This window comes from Bos indicus, chromosome 18 (assembly GCF_029378745.1).
Source record: "Bos indicus isolate NIAB-ARS_2022 breed Sahiwal x Tharparkar chromosome 18, NIAB-ARS_B.indTharparkar_mat_pri_1.0, whole genome shotgun sequence".
Lineage (NCBI taxonomy): Eukaryota > Metazoa > Chordata > Mammalia > Artiodactyla > Bovidae > Bos > Bos indicus.
The window spans coordinates 15,925,621-15,939,402 of record NC_091777.1 but is presented as its reverse complement, the minus strand read 5'-3'; the positions used below and the strand labels follow the sequence as shown (position 1 = coordinate 15,939,402).

General features: G+C 45.3%; 1 protein-coding gene across 1 annotated transcript in view; it reads right to left on the bottom strand.

Moving 5' to 3' along the window:
- Positions 1 to 3,071, bottom strand: part of GPT2 (glutamic--pyruvic transaminase 2) — a 34,710-nt gene extending 31,639 nt beyond the window's left edge. The window contains exons 1-2 of the mRNA XM_070770511.1: positions 2,924 to 3,071; positions 2,427 to 2,690 (exon numbers count right to left, since the gene is read on the bottom strand). Coding sequence (XP_070626612.1) covers positions 2,427 to 2,669 — 243 coding nt within the window. The 5' untranslated portion in view covers positions 2,670 to 2,690; positions 2,924 to 3,071. The remainder of the gene's footprint in view (positions 1 to 2,426; positions 2,691 to 2,923) is intronic.
- Between the last annotated feature and the right edge of the window lie 10,711 nt (positions 3,072 to 13,782).

Here is a 13,782-nt window from a genome sequence, read left to right as displayed (position 1 = left end):
AGGCACAGAAGTCAGGGCCTGGGGAAACCCTGGGCCCCCCAGACCACTGCTCTTCTTTTATAGACTAGGGAAACCAAAGCCCAGAGAGGACAAGAGATTTACCCCCAAGTCACTCAACTCCCTACATATCCCATCTCTAACCAAGTCAAACCCTTTAAAACAACATCAGTCCAGTTTCGATCATTAGAGTTCAAAACAGAAGTCAAAACCTGAAGCTGTGCAAAGCTAAGCCAAAAAAAAAAAAAAAAGACTGAGAAACCCTAAGAAAACATGGCTCTCTCAGAAGAGGACATGCTTAAGCTAGCAAAATGGAGAGGCTGTCTTTAAAGAATGAAAGATTTAAGCGAGGCTATACTGGCTTGGCTGGGGCTATTATCTCCAGCACCAAGAGTCAGGCAACTGAGACTCGACGAAGTGAGGAGAGAACAAGAAGGGATGAATTTGAATGAAAGTACCGGAGAATGTAGATGGACAGAAAGAATGTCTCAAGTTATTCAGGGGTAGGACATGGCAGTGAAGCCATCTGTCCTAGAAATCACAGTGTGTTTCCAGCCCAAATGACCAAGAAATTTCTCTAGCTCAATGATGGAGTCATACCCTGTTGGAACATCTTCTTAGTTGCCCACTGCACACCAAACTTTGAATTATAAAGTCCTAAGCCCAGCACACCAGACTCCAGTCCCTCCTTTCCATCTCATTCATTTAGCATATCCCTTGCCAGACAGTGCTCTCCAAACAGCACCAGTCCCCTCCCCTATTTGCCCAGAACTTCCCAACCTTGTTTTTTCTCCCGGCCCTCCTTCCACCTAGAATGCTCTCACATTTTCTCTACCTGCTAAAAATAATAATAATAATAAACCACCAATCCTTAAAGAATTGGAGGAAGAGAAGTTCAGGCCCAGAGAACAACATGGCAATCAGTTCCGTGAAGGCAAAGACAGTGTCTCCCTTCTATTCTAACCATCCTCATACTTCATGGAGTCCATGCTATTTAACAGAAGGTAGAGATAATCCCTAGAACCCCTACCAGCTCTGGAACCAGAGAAATCAGTTGTAAAGTGCTAAACCGGAAACAATTTAATCTCAGGTTTAACAGGGAGACTGTTGTCTCAAGGAGGGCCAGCTCCAGTCTGCCAGATATCAACAAGGAGCAGAAACCTTTTTTCTGCCTGTGGTCCACTTTTGGGACAGGGAGGCACAGAAACCAAGCCAGCCTTTCAAGGACCAATCTTTAAACTTAGCCTTGCAAGGAGTCAGAGGGAGACACTGGACTTGACTTATTCAACTCACTGTTTTGAGTCAGCAGAACTGGGTGTCCCAGTGAAGTCTCAGCAAGCCGTGAGCTCATCAAATGCCCCAAAGTGCCCATGTTACAGTCATGGTCCCATCATGGCTTCTTCTCAAGCATTCAAGGACCATTAAGTGACCAACTCACCCCCAAGGACGTTCAGTTCTGGTGCCTATGAGAATAAGATCAAAGAACCCTTCCCCCTTCTGGGTTAGGTCTACCTTGAGCAAGCAGCTGGGTGACTACTTCATCTGCTCATATAAATCTTAGGAATATATACATTTTTTACATTATCCTCTGGACTCTGCCTCCTGAATTCCACCAGCGTTAGAACTCTGGTAAACTACAGAGGTATTTCTTTCACCCACCCGAGCCACCTCGTTGTAGGGGGACAGGGATCACTACCAGGTGTGTGGTCACTTTACACACAGCTGTGAACTCAAGATTCCAGTCTGCCGGCGGCCAGGGGGAAGAAAGTCCCAGGGCCACCCTGCCAAGGCCCCAAAGGCCCAAGCCTCTGCTACCCACTGTGGGCGACTGTATCCTCAGAGAACAAAATCGGGCTGTCAGTCAAGGTTCCAAAGGGGATCTAGGGGAAGGAACTGTGCCGGACCACTTTTGTCAGGGAATCATTACTGGAAGAATGACAGAGAAGGTCTCACAGAGAGAAAAAGCTTCGGGAGAACACCCAGGTCTCTTCAGAGCCTTCATGGCACCTCTGGTACCTAAGGTGATGTCTGAAATTCTCCTTTATGTCTTTCCTGCCTGTCGTTGTCCTCACCCTCACGCCCCAGTGGATCTTGGTTCCACTCAAGTAGGACAGCCACATAGCAGGCAGTGCCTGGCACTAAGGGCCACTCGATTATAATTGATGAATTCAGTTCAACAAGTGAACCATATCTGAGGGCCTTACTTTGTGCCAGGTGCCGGGGACTAGTGAGGGAAGGGTTGGGGGGAGGGCATTCTCTCATTTCAGTCAAGACTGGCCGAATGAAGGAGCTTGGCCACGCGGCTGGAGGAAGTACAGCAGTTGGACCCCAGGAGGCGACAGCTGCTACTCCTCCCCCCTCGCCCCCACCCGTGCCCCCTGGCCTCCCGGGGCCCTCCCGCCCCACGCGGGCTCGGGGCCCGCGCTCACCCTCTGCAGCTCGAGCTCGATCTCGCCGGCCTTGAGCACGATAGGTCCCCGCACCGCGTACTCTACCGCCTTCACCTGCGGGTTCATGGACTCGAGCGTAAGGATGCGCTCGCGCCGGCTCCGCTCGGGCCGCACTTTGAGCACCGCCGAGGCCTCGGCGGCCGCGCTGCTCTGACTGCGGCCCCAGGGGCCGAGGGTCCGGGGGCAGCAGCCCCGCCGGACCAGCGCCGCCGCCCGCTGCATCGCGCGGCCGCCGAGAGAAACCTTGGGACAAATAGGGAAAGAGAACAAACACGTCGCGCACAGCCCAAGGCAGGCACGCGGGCACCCGCCCCCAAGCTCAGCCAAGGGCTCCTTCAGCGAGAGGTGCCAGCCTGGCTTCGGGGACGGGTGCCCATCCCCCGGCGACTCGGACCCTGCACCTCGCCGCTGCATAACCAAAGCGCTGCACAACCGGATTTTGCAAAGGCTGAGCCCAATGCATGCATGCAACGTGCCTGTCGCCGCCTGGTCACCCCTTCGTCGAGTCCGGCTAGAAAGCTCGCCTATAGCAGCTCCTCGGCTCAGGCGCCGGCAGCCGCATCCCAGCTCCCGCACGCAGCACCGGGCCCCCAGCGCTCACACACCCACAGCCCGCGAGTCCGCCCGGGCCTGCCCGCTGGCTCCTGGGCCTTGTAGTTCCCTTGTCGTTTTTCAGAACAGGTGTGGCGAGCTGGTTTAACTACAAGTCCCATAGTGCCCCGCGCTGGCCTGATCTGGGGGCGGGGCTGGAGGCGGGAGCGAGGGTCTGGCTCTGCCTTGGGCTGGGCGGGCTCTTTGTCTGGCTGAAGAGTCTGGGATCCCGGAGGGGTCTGGCGGGGGCTCTTCTCGCGGCTTTCTGCGAATTTAGAGCTATTTGGTGCTTCTCCCTGGAGGCGCGTCGCTCATTCCCCCACACAACCCTTTCCCCAACATCTGCAAGGACACCGGCGGAGAGATGGTGCAGTCCTCGCCCCAAGTTTCATCATCCAGGGTTCAGTGGCCGCTCAACAGGGGCTGGTAGGAAGCAAGGGTGGGGTGGGGGTTAGGAGTTTGCGACTTGACTGCCAATTTTACCCTTCTCAACGTCAGTTTTCTTGTCAAAAGGGACATCAGCTCTCAGCCTTTAAGGATTGTCCTGAAAATTAAAGGACCAACAGCTGGTATATACCAGGTGGTCAGGCTTTCTGACAGCTCCATTTGAAACGCTACCCCACCTCCACTACCTCTTTTAATTTCTTTTCTAGCATCAGAAATTTAGATCCTTTTTACTGGCTCCCCCGTTAGCCATGTAAGCTCCAGAAGACAGGAGCAGCGTTTTTCTTGTTCATTGTATTCACAACGTATTCACCTAACGTCTGAGTGTTAGCAGCACATAGTAAGAATTCAGTAAACGTTTGTTGAGAATGGATGCTCAGCTCTTTGTTGCTTTTTTTTTTTTTTGTAAAGGTACTTGCTGTTGACTAAAAAAAGATGTACAACTTGAGAGTTGTGAGCTAAGTTTTATTTGAGGCAAAATGAGGACTGCAGCCCAGGAGGCAGCATCTCAGATAGCTCTGAGAGACTGCTCCAAAGCGGCAGTGGGGGAAAGTCAACATATAAGGTTTTGGTGAAGGGGGAGTTCAATACCATTAAGCGCTCATTTTACAAAAGGTTTTTTGTTAGTCATGAGGGTCTGATGTCACCATGAAGGGATTTAGTGCTTCTCTAGATATGAGGAGACGCAAGGGTTGAGAGATCAGCCCTGGGTGTTCTTTGGAAGGAATGATGGTAAAGCTGAAACTCCAGTACTTTGGCCACCTCATGCGAAGAGTTGACTTATTGGAAAAGACTCTGATGCTGGGAGGGATTGGGGGCAGGAGGAGAAGGGGACGACAGAGGATGAGATGGCTGGATGGCGTCACCGACTCGATGGACGTGAGTCTGAGTGAACTCCTGGAGATGGTGATGGACAGGGAGGCCTGGCATGCTGCGATTCATGGGGTCCCAAAGAGTTGGACACGACTGAGTGACTGAACTGAACTGAAGGGTTGAGATCATAAAATCTGTTCCTAAAAACATCCTACTATCTGAAGACCTGTCCCACCAGATTCCCTGGAGCACAGAGTGCCTCACTCCACCCTGAACTCCCTCAGGGTTTGCTGAAGATCAACAGCTATGGCGGCATGGGGTTCAGTCTCTGTAGAGGCAGATGGCAAATGCCTTGTTCAGTCACTGGCAATGCTCTTGGTAAGTGCCAATTTGTAGTTGACACGGCCCCCTCGTGGCCATAAATCGTACCATACTTTGGGGTCTTTTCATAACCACTTTGTCCCGCGTTGCTGGGAAGGCTCATCCCCAGCATCATCCCTGAAGAAGGTTCCCTGAAGAAGATTTTTGTTGATAAGACACTCAATGTGCTATTACTGGACTAGGTCTTAATAATCAAAGATCTCCGGACACCTGTCTTCTAGTTATGGTCCAGGAAAGTATTCCCTCTCACTGCATCTTTTCATACCTGCTGCTGCTAAGTCGCTTCAGTCATGTCCGACTCTGTGCGACCCCATAGACGGAAGCCCACGAGGCTCACCTGTCCCTGGGATTCTCCAGGCAAGAACACTGGAGTGGGTTGTCATTTCTTTCTCCAATGCGTGAAAGTGAAAGTGAAGTCGCTCAGTAGTGTCCAACTCTTCGGGACCCCATGCACTGCAGCCTACCGGGTTCCTCCATCCATGGGATTTTCCAGGCAAGAGTACTGGAGTGGGTTGCCATTGCCTTCTAGAGTTACACTATTACAATCATTGATCATATATTGAACTGTACATTTGATCAACTGCTTCAAGTCTAGTCTTCATTTCCATTGAAGGCTCAGTCATATACTTGGTAATACAAGAAATAATAATCTTGTGAAATAAGCAAAATACAAATGGTATAGTTAATAACATTAGTGGAATTAAAAGTAAATATTTTAGCCATGAGCCTCCCATACCAGATTTTTTTAAAGATTGTCAAGACTAGGGAATGGGTCACTTAGAGCAGAAATCTGATTTTTCATGTGGTTCAAATGTGTTACATTAAAGGATTTATCAGGTACAAAAATACAGCATTCAGTTTGAATTATAGCACAGATATCTCCCAGAGATGCTGTAAGGTGTCAAGGGTCTTGCAGTAGTGTAACACTGCCTTTCTCATCATAGAGATCTCAGAATTCAATAGGCTAATAGCCCAGTTACTATCATTTAAAGCTTATGAAAGTTGTCGAGGCTTAGATATGGTCAATTACATCCTCTAACCCCATTGAAGGCAAACACACACACACACACACACACACAAGCTGCTAAATGATCATACCAGTAGAATACAGATCTTTGACCCACTGAGATCATACCAATGGTAGATTGGTTGGGTACCTGTAATTTGTTAACATGTATGACCTAAACTTCATGGGAATCCCAGGCTACACCTTCCTATCATCTGTGTAGATATCAAGGCCATAAATTAGTGCCACAAATCCGCTGAGTTCCATACCAATCACTCTCTCTAAGGGTAATAACAGGCATAGTTCATAGAGCACCCAGCCTTGTCTCATAATTACCAGGTTGATCATTTTTAGTATGATTTAACCATTCCCAACCTAGAGGAGCCTTTAAACTTAAATGACCATAGCCTGTGTTAACCATGTAGATCCTCCCCATAATTGTAGGAGTTTTCCTTTTAATAGATGAGAAGTAAATTTTTTATTGAGACTTAGCTCATCACTCCGATTGAGTTTAAAAGACCCTAAGAGAAAACTTAAATCTATGGCCAGCCTCAGAGCAGGTATTTTTAATTGGCCAGGTGAGAGGATCCCATCTAGAATTATTATGAATAGATAGAACAGGACTGAACACTCATATAAAACAAATTTCCCAGGGGGTATCCAATCAGAGCCTTAAAGAACAGAAATGCACCAAGGTAACCCAGAATAGGCACAGGTAATTGGCCACAACCCAACAATTGGACTGAGTTTTAAACTAGCAGAGAATCATGTCCATGATAGAAAACATGGGATTGATAGGCATAGGTCCAAGGAATCAAGAAAACATTATAAATGATCATACAAGTCAGATCAGCATCTTGGGCAAGCTGTCTGCTTCTGATGTCATCTTCTTCTCCTCCTAGTTTCCTGTTTGAGCATCGTTTTAAGGTGAGTTTGAGGTCAGCAGGCCTCTCTATGGACCAGTCCAGCTTAGGGGCCTTTGGAAGTGGGAGTTAACTGAAGAGTCAATTTCCCTTCAATTTCACTGGGCATGAGCTAGTTAAGAGTACCTGATAGAAAGGTCCTTCCATCCAGATTGGAGACAGTTCCTTAAATTATGTCTTCTTCCAGTCTTGATTGAAGATCATGTGTGAGGCATCTGATCTTCATCCAAAGAGAGATTTCTGCGATAAGCTTCAGAAACAACCTTAGAGTGTCCTTTAATAATTCAATTAAATTTTACATTAATATACCCTAACAGCAAAGAACTATCCTGGAAATAAGTCTTAGTAGATACAGACCTCCATTAACAAACTAGGATTTAACATTCATCGAAACATCTCTTTCTAAAATCACCATTATCTTTACCAAATTTAACCTAATTAAGACCTGTTTGTAATATAGGTCTGGTCTCAAGAAACTTGGCCTGATGATTTACATTAACCATAATTGATTGTAGACTTTTTTGCTTCGCAGAGACTTGTTTTGCCCAGACTGAACTTTTAAAATAAAACCTTTCAGGGCTAGGAAAGTCATGCCAAAGGCTTATCACAGATTTTGCCTAACAGATCTAAGTAAATTCATTCCTTCTCAAGGTTTCCAAAATTCCTTGAGATTTCTATACCTGTTCTTGAGTAACCTTCCTAACTTATCTGATAAAATTACTGGAAACTAAGCTTCTAATCTCTGGAGGGTTCAGATAGAGAAAAAAGATAAATGTTTCAACTTGTTAATAAAATGTAATTTTACCAAATTACTGTCATAATTAGTTTGAGGGGAAGGTTTTTTTCCCTTACACCTGAAAAACAAAAATCCAATCAGTAATTTTTCATATATAAACCATAAAAGTTATAAGCATATTCACCAGTTCATTCAGTCCTTTTGTTAACCTTTGTGAAGTCATCAGGTTTTCTATTAGAATCCTCACTCAGTTCAGAAACTGGTATTTATCCAAAAGTCCTTTTTATAAATCTACTTGAAGAGGTGAAACTTGGTTAGTGCTATGACAATATCGAGATAGTAACTAGAATTATGCCTGGTAACATTTTACCCAAACATATCAAAATTTTAGGAACTCCATACAGGTTTCTAGGAAATCTATATTAGTGATATTTACCATACAATGTAACCCAAGACTTATTACTCACTTGACAATACCCCTCATGTAATTCTGCATACAAAATGAACCTAATTAGTGTAATACCCACTCCAGTGTTCTTGCCTGGAGAATCCCAGGGACGGGGGAGCCTAGTGGGCTACCATCTATGGGGCTGCACAGAGTTGGACACGACTGAAGCGACTTAGCAGCAGCAGCAGCAGTGTAATATCTCTCCTTGGGATGTTTCAGGGGCCCTCTGAAGCATCCCAAAGTTAGCTAGAAATCTTTTGTGAATAAGATAGAATGATTTAGGAAGCTTTGTTAACAAATCAAAAAGGTTTAGAACACTCAGTCAGATAGGATCATAGGTCATTGTGAAACAATAGCTATTCATTTAGCCAAAGTAACAACAAGGGATTTTAGAGCAGATCATTTAAGAGATAAAGAAACTTAAATCTATTATTAAAGGCAGTTCGATATCTGAAGAAAAGGTGTCCTCGTAACAGAGAGAAAAGCTAAATTCAAGTTTTTGCACCAGCTTAGAAAGAAAGTGAAGTCGCTCAGTCGTGTCCAATTCTTTGCGACCCCATGGACTGTAGCCTACCAGGCTCCTCTGTCCATGGGATTTTCCAGGCAATAGTACTGGAATGGATTGACATTTCCTTCTCCAGGGGATTTTCCCAACCCAGGGATTGAACCTGGGTCTCCCGCATTGTAGACAGACGCTTTACCATCTGAACCACCAGTCAGTACTTTACTTAAAAGGTAAACTTCATTAACTTTATTTTAAACTTTGTCCTAACCATATACAAAACTCTTTCCTCATGGTTCACTTTTCACAAACCTTATCACTTTCTGTACCCATTACTGTGTTCTTACACCCTAAAAAGCCACCTGTAAGGCAGGCTTACTTCCTTTTCCCTTCACAGAATGCAATTCCATTCCTCACACCTTCTTTACTGAAAACACATTTCCTACCTCCCTTAAGCAACCAAGAACTGACTTTTATATTAGCATTTTATAGATTGATGAGCATAAATATCAGTGATAATTTCTAAAATCTTTGTTTTCTTAGAACATTTTAGGATGGCACCAAACATCATTTCTTTTTAATCCCAAATCTCTTTAGTTTCTCTGTAAGAGGTAATTAGTGTTTAGTAGTAAATGTTTCTGGAGAAGGCAATGGCACCCCACTCCAGTACTCTTGCCTGAAAAATCCCATGGACGGAGCAGCCTGGTGGGCTGCAGTCCATGGGGTCGCTAAGAGTCAGACACGACTGAGAGACTTCACTTTCACTTTTCTGCATTGGAGAAGGAAATGGCAACCCACTCCAGTGTTCTTGCCTGGAGAATCCCAGGGACGGGGGAGCCTGGTGGGCTGACGTCTGTGAGGTCGCACAGAGTCGGACCCGACTGAATTGACTTGACATTAGCAGCAGTAAATGTTTCAAAATCTTACTTTATTTGGAAATGACTTAGCTATTCAATAGACTTCCAACACTTAGCTTAGCACAACCCTTAGAAGTTCTAGTTACCCCAATCTGGATAGACTATTTTAGACAGACATTCCTAAAGCATAATTATTCCTAATAGAGTTTATCTAAAGGCTCATATCTCATTTACATTTTTTTAGAAGTTTCTTCACTCAGCAAGATAATTTCCTTGCTGACAAACTTGTAACAGATATAGTAATATTTAACTTAGGTACTATGAAAATATTCTGCTTAATGTTAATTACTCTTAGACATGTCTACATTATTTAGATCAACAAATAAATATTAATATTAGGTATTTAACACTGAATATTTCCCAGTTCACATGAACCTGAAAGTCATTTAGGTTAATTTCTCTTGTATTTAGAATTATTTGATTTGTAAGCACTTTTTTTTTTAAGGCCAATTAGATTAGAGCTTATTTACAAACTGATCTCAGCAATCAGCAATATTATCAAAAAAACAAAAGACACACCCTGAGACATACATACATCCAAATAGACACAAGAGATCCTATAGCTTTGTTTTCCAAACTTAGTTATGAATAAAAAATGGTTGGAGTAAGATTTTAAAAGGGTTTGTTCCCCTTTTGGGTTTTTTGTTCCTTTTGATTTCAGGAATTAGATATGGTCTAGATAAGTGATCCAGAGAGCTCTGGTCTAAAGGTATAGGAAGAGTTGTTTCCTCAGGGCAAGAATCCTTAAAGAGGTAATTTTTTTCCTTCAAGCTTCCTCTGGAGTCTAAAGAATATTGTGACCACATTGTAAAAAAATTGTGTGTTTTTTTTTTGTGTGTGACCATAGTTTATAGCCAAAATTTAGACCAGATAGTGCTCAACTTGGCCCTGATAACAAGGGCAGAATGGTCCCAGCAGGGATTGTCCCTCTGGGGAAGTAAGGGGTCTTAGTTTGATCAGCCCCAGGCTGTTGATTACAGGAGGAAGTCCTGGATATAAGGGAACTTAACTTGATTTTCCTATCCTATGTCAATAAAGATCTAATATTTTTAGGCCATTTTTCTTGTCATTGGATCATAGCAATAGATGACTATTTAAAAATTTTTCCCAAGGGGTTCCCGGGGGCGGGGGGTGTGGAAACTTAGAGTGAGCAATTCACATATTAGCTCGAACAGTTTGTACCAGATGTCTGTGCACTCAAACCAAACCAACAAACCAAACTGAATCAGAACTTCACCAGCCAGGAGTCACTCCAAATGAAACAAAAGGCAAAGAGATGCCCCCAAATCAAAAGCCAAGTAGCAAGGGTGCCCCATAAAGATGGTAAAGTGATGCCCTAAAATCAAAAGCCAAATCGCATAAATGCCAAACATGACTTCCCAGTTCAATTAGAACTACGACCTGGCAAAGTTAGTGCTAGCAGCCTTTTTTCAGTTTTGATATAGTTTCAAGCAATTCCTTGCCGATTTTCTGTGACGTTAGTCTATTGAAGGAGGAAACAGACAGAGCTGGACTCCATTTTAGGCCAGCCTGCTAACATTAGGCTACACGCATGGTCACCCTCCCAGTGGACTCTGAACTTTGGGCCCGGTGTCTATAGAAATGGCATACCAATGGAAAACCAGACCCCCGGATGAAAGAGCCTCAGGACTTGTACTTGGACTCTCTGTTGCCTAAAAGAATATGCTAATTATCTCTGTAACAGAACAAAGTGGTAAATTCCATTATGTTTATTGGGATATGACCACAGGCCTCTTGATAAATATCCACTGTTTATCTAGGCTTGTGACACATGAATCATGGGTTAACTTTGATTGTATCTCTCTTTTACCTAGTCCAGACTAGTTTCAAGGAAGTTGGGGAGGTGCATTTGAACAAGTACCCTTAGGGTATATAAGGTCTTCACAAAAGCTGGTCAGGGTCCTTGGCTAAGAGGAGACTGCCTTGGGCCCACCGGTGTAATAAACCGCACTCCACTATCTGCATTGTCCTTCTGAGTGAGTTTGTTTCCTGGAACACACGGCTACAACACTATCATTTCCTGTTTTAGAAGTTTCTAGATACCAGTCAAAGCATGGCTGACCTTGTCTAATTGTGCATGTAAAAAATATCAATTTTAGAATATCAAAAGAACCCAAATCTGGCCATTTTAGATTGAGATCTCTTTCAGTATAATTTCTCCAATTAACTTGCAAGTACTTGCAAGTGTGAGCTCTGTATGTATTGTACATGAATCTGGCTCGAGTGTTAGTCAGAGGCTGGCTTTCTGACACCCCTTTGTTTCTGTTGAGAGATTCTGTTTCCCATTTGAAGCTGAATTTGTCAGGGGTAAAAGTCACTAGTGAACCTGTGTAGTGGGCCCATGTGCTGCTTGTGAGTTTAACTCCCCTAGGAGTCACCCTCAGAGAAGGCAATGGCACCCCACTCCAGTACTTTTGCCTAGAAAATCCCATGGACGGAGGAGCCTGGTAGGCTGCAGTCCATGGGGTTGCTAAAAGTCAGACACGACTGAGCGACTTCACTTTCACTTTTCACTTTCATGCATTGGAGAAGGAAATGGCAACCCACTCCAGTGTTCTTGCCTGGGGAATCCCAGGGACGGGATGCCGGGTTGGCTGCCGTCTATGGCGTCGCACAGAGTCGGACATGACTGAAGCAATGCAGCAGCAGCAGCAGCAGCAGGAGTCACCCTAGAGTTATTTCAGCTCATCTTACATGTCTTGGAGTCTGTGTCCAGCAATCTAAGACCACCGTGGCTGCTCAGGTAGCTGAATGGCCAGTGTGACCCCTGGACGAGCAAGTATTTTAATTAATGAGTGGGTTTCCCTATGGGACCACCGCACGATATGAGGACTAGGCCTCCATCACTCCAGTAAATTTCTCAGTCACCTGAGAAAACCGAAACTGGCCAGGAGGAGTCTTGTCCCTTTTCATCAGAGCAAAGCTCTCATGTATTTCCCTCACTTTTATCCTGAAAAATTCTATAATGGCAGTCAAATTGAAAAAAAGTGTCAGATCAGCCTCTTAACCTCTCAGCCAAGACCATTCAGTCCCCTACAATGGAGTGACCTCAGCATCTTTCAGCTGAGCCCCGCGTATTCCTCGATTTTTTCCAGTCGAGCCCTCCCTGCCCAGTACCTTTCCACTGGGCGGGCAATTCTCCTGGCATCTTTCAGCCAGCCCCCGACCAAGGATCTTTTGACTAGGTGGGAATTTCTCAGGATCTTTCAGCCGAGCCCCACTCAGTGTCTAGACCATGAGTGGATATGCCCTGGATGCTTCACCCGGAGCCCCCCGGTATCTTTCCTACTAGGAGGGGGCAGGTAAACTGCTCCACCGCCAAATAAATATCAGAATCTCAACCAATATGGGAGATTCAAGAACCAAAAGAGACCCCAAGTTTTTCTGCACTCCCCAGGGAGACAGATGGGCGCACGGGACCGCTGCTGGTACCAAAGCTCTGGTTCCTCTTGGAGTCCAGTCGAAGGAAGGAAGTCCACTCTGGGTCCCTTCGTGGTCACCATAAGTGTCAACTAAAAAAAGATGTACAACTTGAGAGCTCTAAGTTTTATTTGGGCCAAAAGGAGGACTGCAGCCTGGGAGGCAGCCTCTCAGATGGCCCTGAGAGACTGCTCCAAAGCGGCAGTGGGGGAAAGTCAATATATAAGGTTTTGGTGAAGGGGACGTTCAATACCATGAAGCACTCAATTTACAAAGGGTTTTTTGTTAGTCATGAGGGTCTGATGTCACCATGAAGGGATTTAGTGCTTCTCTAGATATGAGGAGATGCAAGGATTGAGATCTTAAAATCTGTTCCTAAAACATCCAACTATCCGAAGACCTGTCCCACCAGATTCCCTGGAACACAGAGTGTCTTACTCCACTCTGAACTCCCTCAGGGGTTGCTGAAGGTCAACAGCTAGAGCAGCATGGGGTTCAATGGGGTTCATCTGCCTCTGTAGAGGCAGATGGCAAGTGCCTGGTTGTTCAGTCACTGGCAATGCTCTTGGTAAGTGCCAATTTGTAGTTGACACTGCAGGCAAAGGCATCCTGGCTTCCCCAGAGTAAGTGCAGGGCAAGAGCAGAAATGGAAGACACCTGTGCTGAGACGCCGACGTCGACAGAAAGGATGTGGGAGAAATCACTTCCCTCTCAGGGCCTCAGAGTCTCTATCTACAAAATAAGTTGGATTAACTGACTTGTACAGTCCCTCAGGGGCTTGGAAGTTGTGTTGTAGGTGTTTTCAGGCAGATGAACAGTCCAGAACTCCCTCACCCCAACAAACACCCACTCACATTAGCTTTGTGAAGGGTCGGGGCAGGGGCACTTAAACCCAGCTGTACCGGGGAGAAGGTACTAGAAACTATGGGTTTGAATATAGGTACATGTAGCCACTTATCACTTGGCTGACTGAGCATGTTTCTTAGCCTTTGTAAGCCTAGTTTCCCCATCTGTGAAATGAGATAACACACCTATCTCATGGGACTGTGGGGAAAGTTCAGTGAGTTAACTAAAAGTCAAGAGTTTGGAACCTGGTGCTGTGGATCACTCTTATTCCTCTTTGTCAAGAGAAT